Consider the following 26,099-nt stretch of genomic DNA (forward strand, 5'->3'; position numbering starts at 1 on the left):
CGGGTTTTACTGCTGAGAAAAAACTGTGTTGATAACATTTTTTATGTACGCCAGAAAATGCTCTGAAAAAGTCAAGAACTCAGTTTGGCGTTTTTTGATTTAGAAAAGGGCTATGATTCTGTGCCAAAGGGGACAGCACAGGGAAGGATGGAGTGGATGGTGCATTAACGAAGTTGGTGGAAACTATATATCACCAATACAAGGCAACTGTGAAGGTTGGCTGTAAGTTATCACAAAGTTTTAAAACAAGTAAGAAGCTAAGACAGGCATATTGTATGTCATCAACCTTATTTAAGTGGTATTTAGAAGCTGTTCTTGGTTACTGGAGTAGACAGTGCAAGTGTTTGGGTGTGACAGTAAAGTATCAAATCTTACATTCATTAATTTTAGCCAACAATCAAGCACTTATAACTCTGGATGAGGATGGTGCCATGTATCAAATAAGACTGTTAATGACAACTTGTAAACAATGGAGACTAACAGTCAGTACAGATAAAACGGAATATTTTGTTGTTGGAAGTGGGTAAGGTAAGGATTTGGATTTTGAGTATGCAAGGCTACGAAATGTGTTAGTGTTTAAGTATATGGAATCGCTAATTGATAATACTAGATATTAGATCATTAAATGGTATCTTTTGGTGTCGGGACATATCGAGATGAACAAAGAAAGTACTGCTATATGCTGCGGCTGAAAGCATTCTGACGTATGGCTCATAGAGCGACCCACATAAATGGACTTACAAATGAATTAATAAGTATAGAGATGGATGTAGTCGCACCATTCACAGACAGGACTAATGCTTGAGCACTGTGATAATATAGATACATCGGATAAATGGAAGAACAACTGCTGCATTGTTTACTCAACTCTAAAAAATGGCTCGGAGCACTATGGGACTCAACATCTTAGATCATAAGTCCCCTAGAACTTAGAACTACTTAAACCTAACTAACCTAAGGTCATAAAACACACCCATGCCCGAGGCAGGATTCGAACCTGCGACTGTAGCAGTCCCGCGGCTCCGGACTGCTGCGCCAGAACCGCTAGACCACCGCGGCCGGCTACTCAACTCTGCCTGGAAAAAGGTGCTAAGGAAGGCTAAGGGAAACATGGATGGGGATTAGACAAAGCAATGGAAAGGAGAGGTCTATTAGGAGAAGTTTGGCAGGTGATAAGTTTGGGGCATCTGAGAACAGGCAACTGCTGATAAGTGGGAACGGTTGCTAAAGTAAAAAAGAAGTTATACACTTGTTCTTGTGAGCATATTGGCGTAGGACAGCACAGGGCACAGAAGAACACTTTCTTTTCATGGTACAAAATTTCAGTCATTCTCGTTCGAGCAGTCTTCATTAATTCTTTGAACATAAAGATATGTCATTAAAAATCAATTTCTGTACAATCCTTACAGTCATGCTGAGTTCATTAGCAGTTATCTTCTGAAACATCCTTCTTGTTTATGTAACATTATTCTTGCTAGAAATTGTAAAGATGATATAAAGCTTGTCAGAGTTTATTGTGAGATATGGAATATAATAAAAGTGATGAGAATGTTTGTGGCAAGAAAGACGATCAGTTCTGTTATCCTGATCCGTGGCTACAGAGAAGTTAGAATTATGATTGTGGGCCATTTAATAGATTTTGTGAGAGATATGGATTAGTAAAAGGAGACCTCAGAACGACGTTGAAATGTTTGGAACTTTGGTCATAATCACGGCAGTAGAGGAAATGGCAGAGATGGTCGCTGGGATGTCAGAGATTCAGGTCCATGCACTGTGGAGGTATAATCAGCAGATTTAAGGAACAATGAGAGCTAGCAGCCATATAATGGACAGTTGCTGCCAGCAGACAATTGAGGTCTTGCAAATATGACAAGCTATAGCTATGAACCAATGAATATATTGAATTTCGAAGATCTGAGGGAACTTTTGGCTAGTGAGAGATGGGAAAAAATTCCTTTGTGGCTCCAGTGTTTCTAATAAACGGTAATGGAGTTGTTTTGTCTAGTGTTCTAGATATGAATAGCTAGATGTCTGTGTTGAGTGGGTCAGAATTTCAGAGGTGCTACTCTTTCTTTACTGTGAACTAAGGTGAAAGGGGGTGCGGATTAATGGAAAAATTGTAGAGGTGAAGAGACAAGTTGGTACTGAGTTTCTGTGTAAAGTTAATAGGGCTCCTGGAAATTTTGTGACTGTACCAAGGTTGGTAATTGATACAATTTTAGACACAGATTTTTTGACTACACACCAAGGAGAGATGGACTCAGGGTGTGCTTAAGCGATTTTGCAGTATTTGTATTTCACATGAAATATGGCGTTGTGCTCAGTGTGTTCAGATGGCAGAAGAAGTAATGAAAGAAATTTACTTGGTGTACTTTGAACTTATTCTCCAGTGTTTTCCAAACATGCTCATGCAACTAAGGGTTTTTCATGTCAGTTCAGTATTAAAGAAAACAAAGCGTTTTTTGTCAGACCATATCCCACACCACTGATTTATAAAGAGAGAGTGAAGGCTGAGGTTGAGAAAATGTAGCAGCAATGTGTGACTGAGCATGCTGTCATTTCTGTCAGTTCACACAATAGTCTGTTGGTGGTGGTTCTTAAGAAGAAAGATGGTATTATTTTGGTTTCAGATTCTAGAGAATAAATAAAATTACAATGCTAGAAACTGCCAGACCATTGACATTAGATGAAATCTTGCAAAACTTTCGTGGTATTAGAGTCATGCCTAATATTGACTTAAGTGTAGATTTTGGCCGCTTGAGTCGCAAATTTAATGTCATAAATTTAAAGCATATTTATTTTGTGGCTCCTATTATCAATTTAACAAGTTGCCCTTTGGGATGAACGTCAGCTTGTCTGCATTTATCAGAGGCTTTAATAGCAATCTTCCAGCAGATGTGATAAAAAGATTTATCACTTACAATGAAGATGTTTCATTTGCTGAAGATAGTTGGAAAAAATACATTGAGATTTTGGACTAAGTTATTAAGTATTTTCAAAGAATATGATGTTACTATGAATCTAGAAAAGTCAGAGTTTTGTAGGTGGAATGGCTTGGACAAACTATGATGGCATCAGGGATTCTATCTTAATGAAGGTAACAGATGTTGCACAATTGATGGTCACCTGTTGGTGTTCGTGCATCTCTCAGTTTTTAATAATATCCAAGCGCCCCACTTAGCTAGGTGATAGCACCAGCGAGCGCATTTTTCCTTAATTACGATCAAAATCTTGCATAAAATATTTCAGTAGCCAAATTCGTTTCTGATTACCAGTCATTTTCAGTAGACACGGAACGATTCCCGTGCTAAGGCTGCATTAAAATACAGCCAGGATAACCTTATGGATCATACAAGGATCACGACGTTAGGAAAACAGCCTACTGAAGGTATCTAGTACACATGGTGACTCTAGACATATTTTATGCAGCCTTAGAATAAGGAACGTTTCATAGGCTACTGTAAATGGCAAAACGCTGAATTATTTTATGCGAGATTTTGTAACACTGTTATAGCTTTTTAGTGTGATGACCCTTCATACGAGGGGGGGGGGGGGTTCAGTTAAGATAATCGACCCCGACATCTCTAGAATTAGTGACTATTTCCAGGTACAGCGGAAACGTGACGAAATTTCTGGCGTACGCAAGTAACATTTAGAGTTTATATAGGCGGAACGAACTACTATGTTTTCCATTTTCTCTCTGTTTTTAATGGAATTATCTGCTATTTTGTGTGCAAGAGGAAAGAGCCTTCGGGAGGTCTTCAGTGACATACCATGTGTCGAGCTTATTTAAACAGTAACAAGATAGCAGCGCCGCTAACCGCCGCCATTCCACCTGGAGAACTGGATTTACAAACATCTGTCTACTGTAGCAAATGTAAGCTAATATGTAACTCAAATCTGTTTATTGTCATATTTAGCGCTCAATACATTGACCTTGACAAACGATACATGTAATCCTAGATGCTAGTAAAGCTTAAATTAGAAATTTAGAAAACCTTACACCTGTAAAGGCCGTAAAAAGTAAAAAAGAATGTTTTGCTCATTTAAGTTTAATATACGTTGTAATATTTTGATTCAAGCGTCGTGGTGGTGGGGGGCCGCTAAGTAAATAAAAAAAAGTAGTTAACAGCAGCTATCCTTTCTAGAACAGCATACTTTCATTATTGCCCAGTATAAGCCACTTCTGTTTAGTGTCATCTTTTCCAGGCCTCCGTGTGCCACATCTGGACCTCAAAATAGCTAGTGAAGTTATAATTACTTGTTACGTAAAACATGGAAACCAATATGTCCTTAATACTGGCCTAACACTGTTAAAAAATAGAGTTCCTTATTTTTATATACAATTTTTTCCCATAATCTCATACGAACTTAGTTTGTTGCATCTGTCTTACGAGGCCTATGTCTGGCAATGTTTTGACAATAGAATACTAACTCACACATCGTTAAACCGCGAGCACGGGTCACGCGGGCTGTATGCGGCACGCAGGTCGTAACCAACTGCGGTGACCCGGACAGGCAGGCGCGCGAGAGCACGCCTCATTGACAGTTAAGTGTATATTGCGAATTTTTCAAATTATATTAATTAAGACTTATTAGACTCAACAATTTGATATTGTTGTTTTGATATTTGCCCCCGATGTGACGATGCCTGGATAAAAATATCAGGGGGCAAAGTTTTTTTTTACTTTTTACGTTTTTTTTGTGTTGGAGACTTTTTAGATTGTTGATTCAAGTTCTATTACATGCTTTTTAAACTTCATATCTTACTAGTAGACATAGTACGAGGGTAATCCCAAAAGTAAGGTCTCCTATTTTTTTAATGAGTACAGAACTCTGTTTGTGTGGCAGTTGGTCACACTGTTATGAAGAGTGCTTCACGCGCTCTGTGTAAACACGTGCACGCCGCGCAGAGGCGCTTAGTCTTGGCTTGGCAGCCGTTGAGAATGGAGCTCCGTTGGATGTTACCGCCAAGTGCGAATTGCGCGCAGTTATCGGTTTCTGAACGCAAAGGGCACTGCGCCGATTGAAATCCATCGCCAATTGACGGGAGTGTATGGCGAGTCGTTCATGGATCTCAAAAATGTACGTAAGTGGTGTAGAGAGTTTGCAGCTGGTGTAACCGAAAAAATGGTTCAAATGGCTCTGAGCACTATGGGACTCAACTTCTGAGGTCATTAGTCCCCTAGAACTTAGAACTAGTTAAACCTAACTAACCTAAGGACATCACACACATCCATGCCCGAGGCAGGATTCGAACCTGCGACCGTAGCGGTCTCGGGTTCCAGTCTGCAGCGCCTAGAACCGCACGGCCACTTCGGCCGGCGGTGTAACCGAAATTCACGACGAACAAAGGAGTAGGAGACCGTCAATTTCTGAGGAGACAGTGTTGAAGGTTGAGCAAAGCATGCGTGAAGATCGGCAGATCACCGTGGATGATTTCTGCACGTGGGTTCCTGAGGTTTCCCGAAGCACTACTCACAGAATTTTAACGGAAACATTGACCTACCGGAAGGTGTGCGCAAGATGGGTGCCATGCATGCTGACTGAGGACCAAATGCGGCAACGTGTTGATGCTTCCCACGCATTTCTTCACCGTTTTGCAGTCGAACAGGACAACTTTCTGGACTCAATTGTCACGGGTGACGAAATCTGGGAATACTACTTTACACCTGAGACCAAGCAACAATTACGCCGTGGCGGCATCATTCTTCACCAAGGCCGCGGAAATTCAAACAAACACAGTCTGCCGGTAAAGTGATGACAACCTTTTTTGGGATCGGAAAGGGGTACTATTGGTCGACTCTATGCCCACTGAAACCACAATTAACACTGACAGGTACTGCGAAATTCCGAAAAAACTCAAATGGGCAATTCAGAACCGGAGAAGAGGAATGTTGAGCAAGGGCGTACACATTCTCCATGACAACGTCCGCCCACACATCACTCGGCAAAACGTTGCTCTCCTGCAACAGTTTCAGTGGAACAGAATCACCCACCCATCCTACAGTCCTGACTTGGCGCCCAGTGACTATCATCTCTTCTCTAGGTTAAAAGAGCATTTGGCCGGAAAGCGATGCAGGTCCGACGACGAGGTGAAAGAAGAGGTTCATAACTTTCTGAACAGCTTGGCGGCGAGCTGGAATGGCATGGGCATACAAAAACTGCCTCGTGTCTACAAAAATGCATCGACAGAAATGGTGATTATGTTGAACAATAGCTAAATGTTCAAGCTGTATACTGATGTAAACCATTGTAGAAATAAATAGGTCTATGCACTTATAAAAAATAGGAGATCTTGCTTTTGGGATTACTCTCGTACGATTGACAATCTACTCCCCCTTCACACAAATACTTTCCAGGGTAAAACACGAAATTGCAACGTGCGATCTCTTTCACTTACGTGATTTACGTGTTTCTCTTTTTAATTCACACATATATTCATTGACCACGTTTTAGCATATATTTAGCTAGCGCAGGTAACACAAGCTATAAACGTTGACGATAATTCTAAGTAAAGTGGGAAGAAAGTGGGCTCCTATTATGCTCTCTTGCAATAGGCTGTCTAAATTATTAGGTTTAGTGCTGAACTGTAGACCTAAAAAAGAACTAGAAAAAACCTGCAAGAGCATATGTTTATCTTTTAAACTGAGTCACTATCACCCTTTCTTTGCTTTGTAGGTGCCGAAGTGGGCGACTTAAAAAGCCAAAAATCAATAATGTTGGTCAACCGCAGAAGATAAACATATGTTGTTTGGGGCTTTCGTTTAGATCTTTTGGAGCTCTACATTCTGGTATTACAAGCTCTTACGTATTGCGTAGCGTGTATCGAGAGAGTGCACTGGCGGAAAATATTTTAACCTAATTTAGCTGATGAAATTTAGACGGCAGAACAGACTTACATGGTACGAATGAGAACCACTGCTACTAAACCAGCTGTCAAATAAAAAAAAAACTGTATAAAATCGAATTTTTCGTATGGGAGCTACGATGCCGCAGACAGATATACAGATACACACGTTAAACTTATAACACCCGTCTTTTTGCGTCGGTGGTTAAAAAGAGATTCTGGAAACACAAAGGAAGAGTGATTGCAGTTTAATGCCCCAACGACAACGAGGTCGTCAGACACCGACTGAAAGCTCTGGTTAGGAAAGGAAATCTGTCGTATTCTTCCGAAGGAGGGATGTCGACCTTAGCTTTAACCCAATAACAGCGCATTTATAAGATCGCTAAACTAAAACCGCACGGAAAAGCTGATAAAGCTTTGCGCGGATGTATTGCGGAGTGTCTCTAGTATGTCAGTCTATTGTGCCACGTCGCACTTTTCAGTTCTGAGGTCACAGCGAACACGCAAAGATGCATAGAAACTGGTGTCTCCTGATTTCGTCGAGGCCATGTGATTAAATTGTCATGAGTGTCTTTCTTCATGAGAGGCGGAACTAAGATGCTCCCGCAGCTTTTTCCATGAGATTTTCGTCTCTTCTCTCATATGAACTGCTGGATATGAAGACAACATTTTGGCACAGATGCCGGACTGCAGAACAGCGTAGGGAGTTGCCTGCCATTTATGAGGGTATGGGGAAGTTGATACATGGCTATGACAAATGTCTGTGTCTGAGTGGCGACTGAGTAGAGAAGTAGCTGATAGGTGTGGCCAAATGTTGCATATAAAATATGTTCTCATTGTAGTTTTCATTTCAACCCGTAAACGTCGTACTGCTGGCTGTGACATAAGAATTAATACACATCAGCTGGTGTGGCTGTTTTATGTATCAGATGCATGATTTTTGAGTACGTTAGACATCAAAACGGTTTTCTAAACATAGAGCAACAGCACACTTTTTACAATTACGTGCACTTTCATTTCTTCTTTCTGATCACTAGCGCCAAAACACCATTTTGTCAGTTTTTTCTTCTGAATTGAGGGTACGAGCATTGCGAAATGAGTTTTTTAATTTTTTTTAAATTTTTTTGAAATCTCACAGGAGTGGTACTTGCCTGCGACAGTGTACTTAGAAGGGAACGTCCCCATCGCACCCCCCTCAAATTTAGTTATAAGTTGGCACAGTGGATAGGTCATGAAAAACTGAACACAGATCAATCGAGAAAACAGGAAGAAGTTGTGTGGAACTATGAAAAAAATAAGCAAAATATACAAACTGGGTATTCCATGCGCAAGATAACCAACATCAAGGATGGCTTGAGCTGAGGAGCGCCGTGGTCCCGTGGTTAGCGTGAGCACATGCGGAACGAGAGGTACTTGATTCAAGTCTACCTTTGAATGAAAAGTTTACTTTCTTTATTTTCGCAAAGTTATGATCTGTCCGTTCGTTCATTGACGTCTCTGTTCACTGTAATAAGTTTAGTGTCTGTGTTTTGTGACCGCACCGCAAAACCGTGCGATTAGTAGACGAAAGGACGTGCCTCTCCAATGGGAACCGAAAACATTTGATCGCAAGGTCATAGGTCAATCGATTCCTCCACAGGAAAACACGTCTGATATATTCTATACTACACTGGCTACGGCATGTGCGTCACATGACAGGAATATGTTGTCGACCCACCTAACTTGTACACTTGGCGAATGGGTAAAAAGATTCTACCTTGCCCGATTTAGGTTTTCTTATGGGTGTGACAATCACTCCCAAGAAAGTGATGAAAACGTAAGAGTTTGTCACATAAACTGAAAATAAAAAATTAAACTTGTCACTCGAAGGAAGACTTGAACCAGCTGCTCACGCTAACCACGGGACCAAGGCGCTCCTGAGCACACATTATCCTTGATGTTGCTTATCTTGCACATGGACTACTCAGTTTGTATATTTTGCTTATTTTTTTCATAGTTCCACACAACTTCTTCCTGTTTTCTTGATTGATCTGTGTTCAGTTTTTCAAAGCCTATCCACTGTGCCAACTTAAAACTAAATCTGAGGGGGGTGCGATGGGGAGGTTCCCTTGTTAGGTAGCTGTTCGCTCCTTAGCAGTTACTGTGCTGCGTTGGTCCTGAATTCAGTGTAGTAGTTTCTTTTCTTTCCAATGATCTTGTGGTATATAATGAAGGAGTTGAAAAAACTCGTATCAGTGATACAAAAGATTTCTTAGTATACCCCTTCACTCTGCGTCGTATGATTGGAAAGAGAGTAGTCATCTTGTCTTGAAGACCTTCTGATAGTGAAGGGCTCTTTGAATTGTCGCTGGGGCTTCTTCAGAACCTGAATCACTGAAAGACAGATCACTTACTGTCTTACCACTGTTGAAAGCAGTAACAATACGTTTCTGTATAACCTCCTCATCATCACCAAAAACTACTCTTTTCTCCAAGTTGGTTGTTTACTAAGTTCAGCTACCGTGTGGTAGAGTTGGCGTGTACTTCGTTTTAGAATACATTTAAGAGCCATCTACTAGATAAAAATTGAACTTCATGTATTCACTTGGTGAAGCACGTTAGCGAGCTGAGATCATCATACTGTTCAAATACCAAAACAACTTCATGCAACTGTATCTCGTCATTTTATGCAGTTGAGTTAAGCGATTTAGGGAAATCATGGAAAGCCTAAATTGGAATAGCTGGAAGTGGATTTGAACCGTACTTCTCCCAGACATATGTCCAGTGCAGTAACAGAATTCGGTTCGGGGAGACAGTACAGAATGTAGAAAATCACCTCATCCATCAAGCTGGTACCATTTGGATTGCGTTACGTCCATTGGGATGTCTTCCAATAACTGAGGCAACGTCCCTGTCTCACAATGTAGATAATTTTCGCTATTTACAGTCCCATGAATAGAAGAGGGACTAATGATGAGATTCTTGAAAAGCCCTCACCATACATCAGTAGGCCAAGTGAATTGTTTATCAACTTCTCTCAGACAGCGTGGATTTTCAACTGATCCTTAGCGCATATTGCGAAGACTAATTTGTCCATGGACTGTAAAAAACGCGTAATCGGTAAACAAAATTGTATATACAAAAATTCACTTCTCAGTTCTTCTAGACACCACTGGGGGAACTGAAACAGATTCTGAAACTCATTGTCATGAAGATGGTGATGCAGCGAAATTGGAATTTAGTATTCACAGGACATTCCACTGAGTGACCCAGATCTTACATTCAAGCTGCCTCGAAATGACACATCGACTTTGAGTTACTTCTCGGAAAACTTTATTAGTCTTTGTTTTATCAATAGCAAGTTCTTTTCATTGATCTATTTTATTCTCCACGCTTCCACTTTCTCGATATCTTTCTTAATATTTTCAATCGTGGTGAGAGCTTGGCACTATCATGATACCTTTCAGCATATAACCGCACTGCTGCGGTAAATTTTTTTTAGCAGTCACCTTAAACGAAAACCCTATCCACTTTTCGACCGTCGTCGAGTACATTGTGAAAGTATGAGCAAGTTGTGTGATCGCTACGACAGCAGAGCATAGACTAGTGAGCTTGAAGCGCACGGGCAAACACTATAACAGCACCAGAGGTATGTGTGTGCATGCATATGCTACAGTAGCGCAGGATTTTATGGGATCTCTTCTCCTCACAGCAAGGCAGTGACGCGCCGTCGTCGTCTTTCTGCCTGATCAAGTTCCACACATGTTATGCCACTGAAGCCCTCTTCGAAATGTTTCTCCAAAGAAAAACAAATAATAAACGGTTCTATGAAAGAATTAAAATCGCCAGTTTTAAATGTAAAAAATTACATTCGTTCATCAGAAAGCTCCCATCACATTACGTTGGTGTACAGCTGACGCTATTTTCGCACGTGAATTAATCTCCTCACTGTTAGCATCGGGATGACATTTTTGTGATTAGTAATCTTCACAGACTAACTATATACCTGGTCTGAAGCTTAATTACCACGTATTTTGTTTTCTAGGTGGGCAGGCATGTATCTGATTTGTTCGGCGACATAATCCTGATAGTTGTCTGTAGAGCTGTATTTTAAACTCAACTACAGTAGGGTATAAAATAAAGTTCCCATGGCACAAAATTAAAAAGTCCCTCTAATCTATACTATAATACGTAGAAGATTTTGTTGCGCCATTTAGTGTTTTTTTTTACCAAACACTGATTGTGGCATGTGATACTGTTGTGTTGTATTGATAGTTTTGTACATTAGATTAAGTCTAATTCAGATTAATTTCAAATGAATTTTCATGATTCTCCCTCTATGTTCCGACTTCACAAACATTACAGCTCTATGATATAATGACCTATGCTTTGCTTACCATAACATACCTCTGTAATTACGTAGCGTTGAAAGTACATTTTCTGATATTCAATGAACTTCCAATGAGTGATGCCGTAGTAAGGGATACCTTCTTTGGGCATCACAAATGCCTAAAAGAAAGATTAATTATACTCAAATATGTAACACTGTGTCTAGAATAATCAACTGAATGGTATTCATATAAATTGCTTCTAATAATAAAGACGTGAAATATCTAAGACTGAAACAGAAAAACCTTAATTTAACTAAAAAGAGAAAAGTTATCAGTATGCTGTGAGTAGCTTATAGAGTTCTGGTGGTAAGAAACGGAAGAACTGGTCGGGAGTGAAGACAAAATGAAACAGCACTGGCCCATGCTTCATACTCTGACCATTTCCCACTCGTATTATACTTATTAATGTCACTTGGATGAAAAAACCTAACTGAAAATCGGCATTCTCAAAGGTGCTAAGTGACAAAACATTGCTATTTAGTTATAAACAAAATTATATATTAATAAAGTATTTGCATTGGTTCTTGTATAAGAAACGATATCACAATAAAGTATTCTTGTTTGACTATTTACCATATTAAGCATATGTAAATAACACTAAGCTAAAAAGCGTGTAATGCTATTTTTAAATTTGAAATAAGGAAAAGTGCTTAACTACGGTAGATTTCCTCTGAAAGGTGTTATGTCATTTAGCTTACAAAAACATGTGATTAAGTGTTAATATAATTAAAATGTTTTTATCAGTACAAAACTGGGGTTTAACAGTATGAAACGTGGAAGTATTTTGTCACTGATTTTGCAAAAACATATTTTTCGAACAATAATAACACTAAATATCTTTACCAAAAAGAATGGAATTAAAAGCAGTATGAAATATGAACACTTTTCACTATAATCCTGACAGGATTCAAAGTAGAATAAGTTTACTTTTTCAGGAATGTAGTTCAACATTGACAACACATCTTTCTTCTTTTCAGCAACGATACTGCTCTGATGTTTCAGGCAAAAAACAGTCAATACCGTCACTGCGCGATAGCGATGGAAATATTACCGATGATGGTGCCACTAAAGCGGAGTTACTAAATAGAGTTTTCCGTAATTCCTTCACGAAAGAAGACGAAGTAAATATTCCAGAATTCGAACCCAAAACAGCTGTTAGCATGAGTGACATAAAAGTAGATATCTTAGGTGTTGCGAAACAACTGAAATCACTTAAGAAAGGCAAGTCTTCCGTTCTAGAAGGTATGCCAGTCTGGTTCCTCTCAGAGTATGCAGACACAATAGCGCCTTTCTTAGCTATCATATACAACCGCTCACTTGACGAAAGATCTGTTTCTAAAGACTGGAAAGTAGCACAGGTCACATCAATATTCAAGAAAGGAAATAGGAGTAGCCCATTGAATTACAGACCCATATCACTGACCTTAATTTGCAGTAGGATTTTGGAGCATATGCTGTACTCGAACATTATGAATCACCTTTAAGAAAATGACTTATTGATACACAACCAACACGGATGCAGAAAATATCGTTCTTGTGCAACAAAACTAGCTCTTTATTCCCATGAAGTAATGCGTGCTGTCGACAAGGGATCTCAGATCGATTTTCTATTCCTAGGTTTCAAGAAGGCTGTTGATACCGTTCCTCACAAGCGACTATTAATCAAATTGCGTGCACATGGAGCATCGTCTCAGTTGTGTGACTGGATTCGTAATTTTCTCTCAGAGAGGTGACAGTTCGTAGTGATAGACGATAAATCATCGAGTAGAACAGAAGTGATACATGGCGTTCCGCAGGATAGTGTCATAGGTCCTCTGCTGTTCCTGATTTATATAAGTGATCTAGGTGATAATCTGAGCAGCCCCTTAGATTGTTTGCAGATGACGCTGTAATTTACAGTCTAGTAAAATCATCAGACGATCAATTCCAATTACAAAATGATCTAGAGAGAATTTCTGTATGGTGCGAAAAGTGGCAGTTAGCACTAAACAAACAAAAGTGAGAGGTCATCCACATGGGTACTAAAATAAATCCGATAAATTTTGGGTATACGACAAATCTCACAAATCTAAGGGCTGCCAATTCGACTAAATACCTAGGAATTACAATTACGAGCAACTTAAATTGGAAATACCACATAGATAACATTGTGGGGACGGCGATACAAAGACTGCGCTTTGTTGGCAGAACACTTAGAAAATGGGATAAACCCACTAAAGAGACAGCCTACATTACACTTGTCCGTCCTCTGCTGAAATACTGCTGTGCAGTATGGGATCCTTGCCAGGTATTATTGACGGAGGATATCGAAAAAGTGCAAAGAAGGGCAGCTCCTTTCGTGTTATCGCGCAATAGGGGTGAGAGTGTCGCCGATATGATACGCGAGCTGGGGTGGCAGTCACTGAAACAAAGGCGGTTTTCTATGCGGCGAGATGTATTTGCCGCGCGGGATTAACCGAACGGTCTACGGCGGTGCAGACTTGGACTGTGCGGCTGGCCCCGAAGGAGGTTCGAGTCCTCCCTCGGGCATGGGTGAGTGTGTTTGTCCTTGGAATAATTTAGGTTAAGTAGTGTGTAAGCTTAGGGGTTGATGACCTTAGCAGTTAAGTCCCGTAAGATTTCACACACATCAGATCTATTTACGAAATTTTAATCACCAACTTTCTCTTCCGGATGCGTAAATATTATGTTGACACCCACCTACGTAGGGAGAAATATTCATCATAAAAAATAAGAGGAATCAGAGCTCGAACCGAAAGATTTAGGTGTTCCTTTTTCCCATGCGCCATTCGAGAGTGGAATGGTAGAGAAGTAGTATGAAAATGGTTCGATGAACCCTCTGCCATGCTCTTAAGTGTGAACTGCAGAGTAACCATGTATATTTAGATGTAGACAGGTATTTAACCTTCCTGTGTACCCCTCGATGGCTTTGCTTTTTTCAAAAGATAAAATTTCCTGCGTTTTCCTATATTACTGAAAATTGTTTTCATCAAAACTTTTCCAGGATATCTCGCATCTATTCAGAAGCAGGAGGCATTTGTTATGTTCATTTTGTTAATAGAAATTAAGGAATCTGCAACAAATTGCAAGTCAAGGAAATGATTTACCTCTATGTGTACATCTTTTAACTTATTTATATTTTTCCTGATGTAATAACTTTCCAAAGTTTTGCTGGGATAAATGACTTCATTATTCTTTTATTCCTCATAAGAGCAAAATCTCGGTAGCACTGTAAATAGGTGCGAGTGCTTCAAGATAATTTTGCTGAATTACTTCCAAAATTCCAAGAGAAATTAGGAACAGACACAAAATATTATTCTGCTTTTATTTCGTCCTGCACAGTTATCACTAGACGTATGTAGTTCCTTTCGTTCTGCAGTAGCAACACTGATAATTCGTGAAAGACATGAAGCTATTTCGTTAAATCCTCTCTCAGCAATACGTTCATACCATTAACACACATATGAAGTGCGTGTGTCACCTAAGCTGATGCAGAAGATAAAACAGCTCAAGTGATGACGATAAAAATTCTTAGAACGAATAAGAGTAGGGACATAGAGTACTCTCTCCTAATCCATAGAACTAATTGATATTTCACTTCCTGGAATTTGCGCTAAGGCAGTTATGGCTTTCATCTTGACCGTAGCGCTTTCTGCTTTACGTATGTGTAACTCTAGTGCGTGTATTGTGGGTACGCTTTGTGAACTTTGCCCTCGAATTCCGCATTGCAGTTTGTTGCATGTTTTACATGTATCTGTCTTCCGGATGACGGAATTTCCGTTCAGGGAAATTTTTCTGAAAGCTTTTCTCATAATATTTGTATCCAATTTCGTTATATGGAAATGTTTCATTAAACGGAACTTACAGTCTGTGGATATTTAAGTCTGGACTCAGAAATTGGGTGATAAATTTTGCCCTTGACGAATGGGTTCCATCCTTCGTAAATGAATTAATATTATTTCTCACTTTGCTCTCGTCATCATCTGTAACATAGATGGTGCATTAGGCTTCCCACTGTCAATGTTACTGCTACCACTCTGTCTCTTTTTAGAAATTAACACTTATGTTTCATTGCGGCCTGCATCGTTCATGTTCATAAACGTGTTTTTGCAAACCTTAAGTAACTCACCTTTCCCATTTGGGACACTGTACACTGCAGTAATCTGCTGCCTACTTTCACCTTCACTCTCGCTATTGCGTTTTTGGTGTCTCTGGACCTCTCCAACGTTGACATATTATATAAAATTTTTTCTGGCTTATCAGATCTAGCTTACAGCATTTAGTGAAGAGATGCAGTTTGGAATATTTGTCGAGTTCTCCGCATTAGAATTTGTATTTACATAATTTCTGCAAGAATGAATTACGAAGATGTAATCACCAATATCTATCCTAGATAATGGTTTCAGTTTTAAATCACAATTTAATATAATTAATTTTAACATGAAACTCAGTCACATCAAGTGCTGGAGATTTCTTCTCTTTAGTTTTAGACTGGCAGGCACGATCATAACCACCATTTTCACTTTAAATACAGGTAATGTATATAATTCCGCCTCATAAAGCATGACCCGCACTAAATTCAATACCGCCAACATTAACAATACTGAGCTGCATCTCGTCGGTGGTAAGATCAATGCGGCCCTTAACACTTTTCAAGAGGTCATGAGTGCTGGATTTGACACCAGTTTCACCATCCGTTTTATCCAGAAGTCGACGAGTAGGATCCTAGCGCTTATGAGACCGAAAATCTCAGTTATAAACATTTTGGAACTTAACATCATTGAGAATTCCACTCCACAATTAGAGAACGTTTGCACCTCTAATAAAACGACCAGCAGTTCTTAGGAGGGAAAAGTTGATAACTAACACAATAACAACTATAAACATCTTCAAAATTATAAAAAGCCCTGTCAGTTTCGTAGTCATGTTTCAAGTACAATGCACAGAGTATCTCGCTCGGCACTCGACTATTGCCTTCCCAGTCTACCCCCACCAGGAAAGCAGATGTCATCCTTAATGAGACTTGCGAACAATGTAATGAGCATTTATTGAATATACTGAGCAAATTTAAGCAGATCACTGAAGAAAGGTCTGTCATGAATAGGGAGGAGGAAACGTTCGGTGTACAGCAACGACCAAAATCAAGGAGAAATCGCGTCTCAGCTTGCCGTAGGACCCCCTAAGCTGTTACCTACGTGGAGACGATGAAAGTACTGATATTAAGCTTTCGTAGAAGCCGTTGAGAATGCTAAATCGGCTGCGAGTAGTGAACGCCAACAAAAATGAGCCCTGAAGTTTGAGACAACATCTTTTGTGATTGCAGATGGGTGCAAGACATGCACAGTATGTTACTTCTCTTTTCCCTACTACGTTTGCGGATGTATTGGATACAAATAAATGTACCTGAGGTGTAGATGACATCTAAGCCGAAAATCTATAAAACTTTGGTAGCATCTGGACATGAAAAACAAAATAAAAGTAACAAGAAGACGTAAAACGTACAAAACAGTGGTTACTGAATCCATTAGTTACCCAAATTTGGAAATGTTAATTACGTGATGTGTTGTCAAACTGTAACAGTGATTGCACAGATCAGTGAAAGAGAAGTATATTCCGCTGTTATGGTTTTTCTGGGTATGAGCGACGAAATGTAATGTCCCCGTGGCAATAGGTACTCACTTAAGTTAGGATCATAAACCAGGTTTTTTTATTTATTTTATTTATTTATTTATTGTTCCGTGGGACCAAATTAAGGAGCAGTCTCCATGGTCATGGAACGAGTCAATACATGAAATTATAACACGATATTAGAGACAGATAAAATGAAATATAAAAAGACATATTCAGGTGACAAGTCGTAAGTTTAAATAAAGAAAATCAACAATGTAACACTGCAATTTGCTTAATTTTTAGCTCTTCCAGGAGCTCCTCGGCAGAATAGAAGAAGTGAGCCATGAGGAAACTCTTCACTTTAGACATAAAAGAGTTTGGGCTACTGCTAAGATTTTTGAGTTCTTGTGGTAGCTTATTGAAAATAGATGCAGCAGAATACTGCACTTCTTTCTGCACAAGAGTCAAGGAAGTGCATTCCACATGCAGATTTGATTTCTGCCTAGTATTAACTGAGTGAAAACCTGCAAACTCTTGGGAATAAGCTAATATTGCTAACAACAAACGACATTAAAGGAAATGTATACTGTGAGGGCAATGTCAGAATTCCCAGACTATTGAATAGGGGTCGACAAGAGGTTCTCGAACTTACACCATATATAGCTGGAACAGCCCGTTTTTGAGCCAAAAATACCCTTTTTGAATCAGAAGAATTACCCCAAAAAATAATACCATACGACATAAGCGTATGAAAATATGCGAAGTAGACTACTTTTCGTGTCGAAGTGTCACTTATTTCAGATACTGTTCTAATGGTAAATAAAGCAGCATAGAGTTTCTGAACAAGATCCTGGACATGGGCTTTCCACAACAGCTTACTATCTATCCGAACGCCTAGGAAATTGAACTGTTACGTCTCGCTTATAATATGCCCATTCTGTCTGATCAAAATATCGGTTCTTGTTGAATTGTGAGTTAGAAACTGTATAAACTGAGTCTTACTGCGTTTTAGCATCAAATTATTTCCCATAAGCCACGTACTTAATTCATGAGCTACATTATTTGCTACTGTTTCAATAATACACACAAGATCCTACACTACCAAGCTGGTGTCATCAGCAAACAGAAATATTTTTGAATAACCTGTAATACTAGAAGGCATATCATTAATATAAATAAGAAACAGCAGTGGCCCAAGCGGCGACCCTTGGGGAACACCCCACTTAACAGTGCCCCATTGGGACTGAACATCACTACCACTCTCAATATTGTGGAGAATTACCTTCTGCTTTCTGTTGTTAAAGTAAGAGGCGAAGCAATTGTAAGCTAGTCCCCTTACTCCATAATGGTCCAACTTCTGCAGTAATATTTTGTGGTCAACACAGTCAAAAGCCTTCGTTAAATCAAAGTAAAGACCTAGCGTTCGCAACCTTTTATTTAATCCGTCCAAAACCTCACAGAGAAAAGAGAATATAGCATTTTCAGTTGTTAAACCATTTCTAAAACCAAACTGAACATTTGACAGCAAATTATGAGAATTTAAACGCTCCAGTAAGCTTGTATATACAACCTTCTCGATAACTTTAGCAAACACCGATGGCATAGAAATAGGTCTACAATTGTCAAAATTATCAGTGTCTCCCTTTTTATAAAGTGGCTTCACTACCGAGTACTTTAATCGGTCAGGAAACCGACCACTCCTAAAGGAAAAGTTACAGATATGGCTAAGTACTGGGCTAACACACATAGAACAATACTTCAGTATTCTGCTAGATACCCCATCATATCCATGAGAGTTCTTGGTCTTTATTGATTTAATTATTAACTCAATCTCCCTCTTGTAAGTATCACGGAGGAGCACAACAGCGGTGCGGTTTATGAAGGCTGAATTAGTTGAATACTCTGTTTATTTATGAAACGTGTAATTGCGACTGCATAGACGAACTCGAGAGTGTTGCATTGAAAACAACACCCAGACACGCACACACACACTACAGAACTTTCAGTATCTTATTATACTGTACTATCATTTTATCACTCGATTGTTCATATTTACATCACGTGAGGTTGGGCAGCTACAAGTGGTTTTCAAAGGAATCTCTGTGGGCTGAATACCAGAACTCATGAACTGTTGTTTGTATGATGTAATAATTACCTAGACGATGTGCTGTATACAGTAAAATCTTTCCTGAACATCGTGAGCATCTTGGCCAGGCCCCATAAAACGTGTAGGTTTGTCCGCTGGCCTGTCAGGACTTTTGCCTCCATTTCTATGTCGAATATATTATGGGTACTGATAATCAAATCGCTGATGCTCTTAGTCATACAATTTAGTGTGAACTGTAAATAACCGCTTAATCGCAAATCACCTAGAAACTAGCATGTGTTTATACAATCCTGAATGAAATACCTTAGTTATTCAGTTACTTGAACGAAAAACAGAATCAGGATGTTCGGAAAAATAACATCAAATAACAACTTAATGATGACCAGTACATTTTGGAGCATTCAGTTAACGAAGATCTTTTATGTTACTGTACTGTAATACGTCCGAAAGCTGCCACTTTCACCAAGTCGCCATGAGTGGCCGTGGAGGAGGAAGGGGCCGGACTCCCTGTGGCTAGCCCCCAAGAAGAGGGACACTTCACATTCTGCAAGCACACAGCGGGAAGCCGGGCCGGCGTCCTCGTCTCGTCACAATGCGAGGGGTCCATCTGACAACGAGAAGCGTGCCGAGACCTGATGGATACCTGCAGCCATTAGGACGGAACTCCAAGAGTGTACGAACGAAAGCACCCGAGTTCTTCTGGCCTGGCGGCAGTCACTTTACCTGCCTTAGAAAGCAGGGATGTACCGACAATTCCAGCACCCCACGGGCACGGGGAGGAAAGTACAAAAAAGCGCGGGGGATTGGCGCAGGAAAGCGTGTAACAAAGCCAGAAGATGTTTTTCTCGACAGTGGGGATATTCCTTGTAAATGACGGACTCCAGCAGATTTTGAGACGGAGCCCAAACATAGGACTGTCCAGGACTCACGCAGAGAGAGAGGTTATAGAGAAGTGTTGTGTAGCTTCTCTCCCAACAGCCTCGGAACGCAGGAAAACATCTTAAGAAAGATGCCGATTCACGAGCCACACTCCAGCCCACGCCAGCTAGAAAATTTCCACCTCGCACGGAGAGGCGTGGCGATGAAACGGTGTGATCTGTGATTGGGCTACATTGAAAATTTCGTCCGCCAAAGACAACGCCAAAAGGGAAAATATTTCGAAGAGGAGCTGAGCCGAGAGATGGAGGAAAAGCGAGAAGGGGGGTACCAGAGAAACGGCAGAAGGGAGAGGACTTGGGCGCTCTTCCACCATCGCCAGCATCCGCCTTCCGACGCCGTGATAGCTTAGCTTCAGCCAGGCAACCGACAATGAGCAGACAACACGGAGATGATACCTGGGTTCTGCCGCAAAGCCGCGATTGCTAATGAGGGCTGCTGACCCGTCAGCACAGCTCAGGCGCGACGCGCCGCACCGACGCAGCGCCTGCCGCCAACAGCAGTATAAGACGAACGATTACGAAGAATGTTGAGACGATTCGTTCCCTCCTCATTCTCCTTAACAACTGAGTTGTGTCCACAGCCAGTCAAATCGGCCATGAGATTTGTAATTTTGTTTTGGTTTGTGTAAACAGGATGGAAATAAGTACATTTCTTTCATGGTTTGATAATATAAGCAAACTTTTACGTTGGTACATGAACACTTTAAATTAGTACCCTTTTTGTTTGATTTCATTTAATTTCTCGAGTTCACAACATTTTGGCGCCCAACTTGGGGCCACCTCATTGTTAATTTTCGTGCTATCTGATGTAACAAAAATAATTTCACGATTTCACTACAGTATCCACAACGATCTAAATGAAAAATTTGGCTCTGTGAAGAACTGATTCCAGTTGTCTTCACATATCTTCGTTACGTAGAAAACAATGTCGAAAATTAACGAGCATCTAACTAGGGAGAATCTGAATTCTAACGAACGGAAGTTATTCAGTGACTGTCAGGACTGTAGGATGACTAAACCTAATTCGAATTCTCATCAAGATTTCTTACATTTCAGCTAAGAAGAGAGGCCGATAAATAATTTTTGTGGATTATCTGGAACCTTTTCCCTATACAAAAAGCCGTAAGAGGTATATATTTGTCGTGGTTAACACATTTACTCGTTTTGTTTGGTTATTTTCCAGTAACGAAATGACAACTCGAGTTAACATCCAACATGTAACAAAAATATGTTATGTTTTGAGGCTGGACAAGGTTCTGATAAGCAGTAACTCACCCAGGAATTTAAGAAATTTTGACTCAATAAAGCAGTTCCTCTCATCTTGACTACACCTTAATATCAGGAACAGTAACTTACAAAACGAGTGAACCGTAATTTGAAATCGACTCGTATTATATTTCACGCTCATTCTCAAGTGTGTAACGTTACGCATATGTAGGCGAGTGATTTGACTGCCTGGAGTTGGTGTGTGGGGAGGTGAACTGTTGTACAGCTGAATACTTGCGGGCCCAGGGCTCAGAGCGTGTTGCGGCATGTCCACCTAGGTGACCGGTACAGGTGACTACAGGTACAAAGACGAGCAGTACCAACGGAAGTGGGTAATCCCAAAGCCACATTCGTGGACGACTGCTGCTCGCATGGCCTTTGTGCAGGAGGTGCACCAGAAATGGTGGAGTGTCAGACGAGCTGAAAGATAGCTTCATACAGCTCTGTGGGAATCTATGATAATTTACACCCTCTCCATGAATCATGGATCTTTAAGTTGGTGGAGAGGCTTGCGTGCCTCAGTTATGCAGATAGCTGTACCGTAGGTCCAACCACAATGGAGAAATATCTGTTGAGAGGACAGACAAAGTGTGGTTTCTGAAGAGGGGCAGCTGTCTTCTCAGTAGTTGCAGGGGCAACAGTCTGGATGATTGACTAATATGGCGTTGTAACATTAATGGAAAAGCTGGCACTGTGAATGGCAGAGGACAAGAGGGAACTACAGCTGCAATTTTTCCCGAGGGCATGCAGCTGTACTACATGGTTATATGATGGCTGTATCCTCTTAGGTAAAATATTCCAGAGGTAAGATATTGCCCCATTCAGATCACGGGGCCGGGGCTATTCAGGAGGCTGTCGTTTTCAGGAAAAAACAAAACTGGCACTCTACAGGTCAGAGCATGGAACGTCAGATCCTTTAATTGGGCAGGTAGGTTAGAAAATTTTAAAAGGGAAATGGTTACGTTAGAATTAGATGTAGAGGGAATTAGCGAAGGCGCTGCAGTCATGGACTGTGTGGCTGATCCCCGCGGAGGTTCGAGTCCTCCCTCGGGCATGGATGTGTCTGTTTGTCCTTAGGATAATTTAGGTTAAGTTGTGTGTAAGCTTAGGGACTGATGACCTTAGCAGCTAAGTCCCATAAGATTTCACACACATATTTTTGAATTAGCGAAGTTCAGTGGCAGGAAGAACAACACTTCTGGTCAGGTGAATACAGAGTTATAAATACAAAATGAAACAGGTGTAATGCAGGAATAGGTTTAATAATGAATAAGAAAAAAGAAACATAGGTAAGCTACTATTAACGGCATAGTGAACACAGTATTGTAGCTAAGATAGACATTAAGCTACATGTACTACAGTAGTACAAGTGTAAATGCCAACTATTTCCGTAGATGATGAAGAGATTGAAGAAACGTATCATGAGGTAAAACAAATTATTCAGATACTTAAGAGAGACGAAAAGTTATTACACATGTGGAACTGGGATTCGATTGTAAGAAAAGGACGAGAAGGAATGAAAGAGGAAGCTGCCTGGTAGAATTTTACATAGAGCATAATTAATCATAGCTGACACTGGACTTAATAAACGTGAAAGAAGATCATATATGTGGAAGAAACCTGGAGATACCGAAAGATTTCAGACAGATTATATGATGGTAAGACAGAGATTTCGGAACCAGATTTCAAATTGTAAGACATTTCCAGGTGCAAATGTGGACTCTGACCACCATTTATTGGTTATGAACTGCAGGTTAAAACTGAAGAAATTGGAAAAAGGTAGGAAATTAAGGAATTGGGACATGGGACTTTGATAAGTTGGAAGAACCACAGTTGTTGAGGGTTTCGAAGGGAGTGTTAAGGAATGACTGAAACAGGGGGAAGGACTATAGTAGACGTCAAATGGGTAAGTTTGAGAGGTTATATAGTGAAGGCAGTAGAGGATCAAATAGGTAAAAGACAAGGCGTACTAGAAATCCTTAAGTAACACAAAAGTTACTGAATTTAACAGATAAAAGGACAAAATGTAAAAATGCAGCCAATGAGGCAGAAGAAAGGGAATGCAAACATCTAAAAACTGAGATTGACAGGAAGTGCAAAACGACTAAGCAGGAATGGTTCGAGGAGAAACTTAAGGATTCGAAGCATATGTCATCAGGGGATAGCTAGACACTGCCTACAGGAAAATTAAAGGAGCCTTTGGAGAAAAGGGATAGAGAACCAGTCTTAAGCAAAGAAGGGAAAGCTGAAAAGTGAAGGAGGATATGCATTGTATGTACAAGGGAGATGTAGTTGAGGGCAATGTTATAGGAAGGGATGAGGACGGTGATGAAGATGAGATGGAAGATATGACGAAGACCTAAGTCGAATCCAGTTCCTGGGAGTAGACAGTATTCCATTAGAACTACTAATAGTCTTGGGAGAGCCAGCCATGATAAAACTCTTCCATCTTATGAGCAAGATGAATGAGACAGGCGAAATCATCAGACTTCAAGAAGAATATAATAATCCCAATCCAAAGACAGTAGGTACTAACAGTTGTGAATATTATCAAACTATCAGCATCATAAGTCATGTTGAAAATACTAACACGAATTTCTTACAGAAGAATGGAAAAACTGGTAGAAGCGGACTTTGGGAAAGTACTGACCCTACGACTTATCTTAGAAGATAGGTTAAGGAAAGGAAAACCTACTTTTATAGCATTTGTAGACTTACAGAAAGCTATTGACAATGTTGTCTGGAATACTCTCTTTGAAATTATGAAGGTAGAAAGCGTAAAATACAGGGAGTGAAAAGCTGTTTACAACTTGTACATATATCAGACAGCAGTTACAAGATTCGAGGGGAACGAAAGGGAATAAGTGGTTGAGAAGGGAGTGAGACAGGGTTCAAGTCTATCCCCTACGTTATTCAATCTGTACATTGAACAAGCGATAAAACAAACAAAATAAAAATCTGGAGTAGGAATTAAAGTGCGGGAAGATGAAATAAAAATTTCGAGGTTGACTGGTCACATTGTAATTCCATGAGAGATATAAATGGACTTCAAGAGTAGTTGAACAGAATGGAGAGTGTCTTGAAAGAAGGATATAAGATGAACATCAACAAAAGCAAAATGAGGATAATGGAAATTAGTCAAATTAAATCATGTCCTGCTAAGCGAATTAGTTTAAGAAACGAGACACTTAAGGTAGTAGATGAGTTTTGCTATTTGGGCAGGAAAATAACTGATGACAGCCGAAGTAGACAGGATGTAAAGGACAGACTGGCGCTGGTAAGAAAAGCGTATCTGTAGAAGACAAATTTGTTAATGTCGAGTATAGATTTAAGTGTCAAGGAGTCTTTTGTAAATATATTTGTATGGAAGTGAAACATGGACGATAAACAGGTAAAATAAGAAGAGAATAGCAGCTTCCGAAATGTCGGGCTACAGAAGAATGCTGAAGATCATATAGGCAGATCACATAAATAATAAGGAGGTCTTGAATAGACTTAGGGAGCAAAGAAATTTGTGCACAACCTGACTGAAAGAAGGGGTTGGTTGATACGACACATTCTGAGACAACAAGGTATCACCAATTTAGTTTTGGAAGGAAGTAAAGGGAGACCAAGAGACGATTACAGTAAACAGATTCAGAAGGATGGAGGTTGCGGTAGTTATTTAGAAATGAAGAGCCATGTTGCTATTGTGTCGAAAACTGACATTCTGAGCCTGTGGCTGTGTACGAAATATAGGTTGACTCTTACATAGAAGATAACAGCGACCAGCCTCTTTTTGCAGTGCTATCTATTTATTTTAATAGCGCCGTTACCGCTTCCGAACATTATAGGTTAATCTTCAGAAGGCTAGTTCACTTTAAGATATATTTTACATTAACTTTCACTTTGTTTTCCCAAATTATGAAATTTTTTTGGGGTTGTGGTGCCTTACAACCAATGTGACACAATGTATTTTTACTGTAATGATGCATCAAACCGATTTTTAATGATGTGAACAAATTACTAGAGTGAAGATGTTTTGGTTAATTACGTTGAAAAATCCATGCCATCACGTTCCAGTGCTGACTTCTTGTGATCATGCAGCAGTGAAGACTGTATGACACACTTTTTTTTACATGTAGGGATTCACATTACCTACACACCACTCACACATAAAGAACTTTCACCACATGGACATATTATACAAAGATGGCGATATCGCAAACATAACAGTACCAAAGACTTCCACTCTGAGAAATGATTCGATATATACATATAAGTGACTGTAGGAGTTCACAAATTACTATACTTCGCGTCATGTTGGAAGGCGGTCCAGTTTTCAGCAGTTCTGCGCATCCCCCGCCATTAATTGCTAGCAGCCAATAAGATTCATTGTCATTCCGAGCGGCTAGTCGCGATTTGTGAACTAGACTGCGAGAATCTCTCTCCCAAACGCTGCGCCGTTGCCTTTTTTTTTTTTTTTTGCGACAAAGCAGTTTCATTCACTGAATGACCAAACTATTCATTCAGATGTCCTGTTGCTTTCTTGTAGCAGTATAGCTGTGATTGTGTATCTGTAAACGCTTTAGTGTGATTTTCAAATGAAAATGTCATGTGACGGCAATAAACGTTAAGTCCCTCACGAACAACTTTAATTTAATTGCGTGGCTGTGGAGTATCCTCTTAGTTGTTCGGCCGTATTCGTGAGAGGTGGTATCTGGCGTTAGCAAGGAATTGTTATAGACGCTCCTCTGCCCTGATCTTACAAACTGTTTAGGAGTCAATCTGAGCAGCCCTCTTGGACTGTTTGCAGATTATGCTGTGATTAACGGTCTTATAAAGTCATGAGCGATTAAAGCAAGTTAGAAAAGACAAGCTATCTGTATGGTGAGAAAAGTGGCAAAATTGACTCTATACATGAAAAGTCTGAAATCGTCCACATGAGTACTGAAAGGAATCCACTAAATTCGGTTTAT

The 26,099-nt window shown here is 40.0% G+C and overlaps 1 protein-coding gene across 1 annotated transcript in view; it reads right to left on the reverse strand.

Moving 5' to 3' along the window:
* The window catches only part of LOC126095525 (sodium channel protein Nach-like), a 267,631-nt gene that overhangs the window by 126,449 nt on the left and 115,083 nt on the right, over nt 1-26,099 (reverse strand). Inside the window, exon 7 of the mRNA XM_049910308.1 lies at nt 11,237-11,338. Within this exon, the coding sequence (XP_049766265.1) occupies nt 11,237-11,338 (102 nt within the window). The remainder of the gene's footprint in view (nt 1-11,236; nt 11,339-26,099) is intronic.

The sequence above is a fragment of the Schistocerca cancellata genome, chromosome 8 (assembly GCF_023864275.1).
Source record: "Schistocerca cancellata isolate TAMUIC-IGC-003103 chromosome 8, iqSchCanc2.1, whole genome shotgun sequence".
NCBI lineage: Eukaryota > Metazoa > Arthropoda > Insecta > Orthoptera > Acrididae > Schistocerca > Schistocerca cancellata.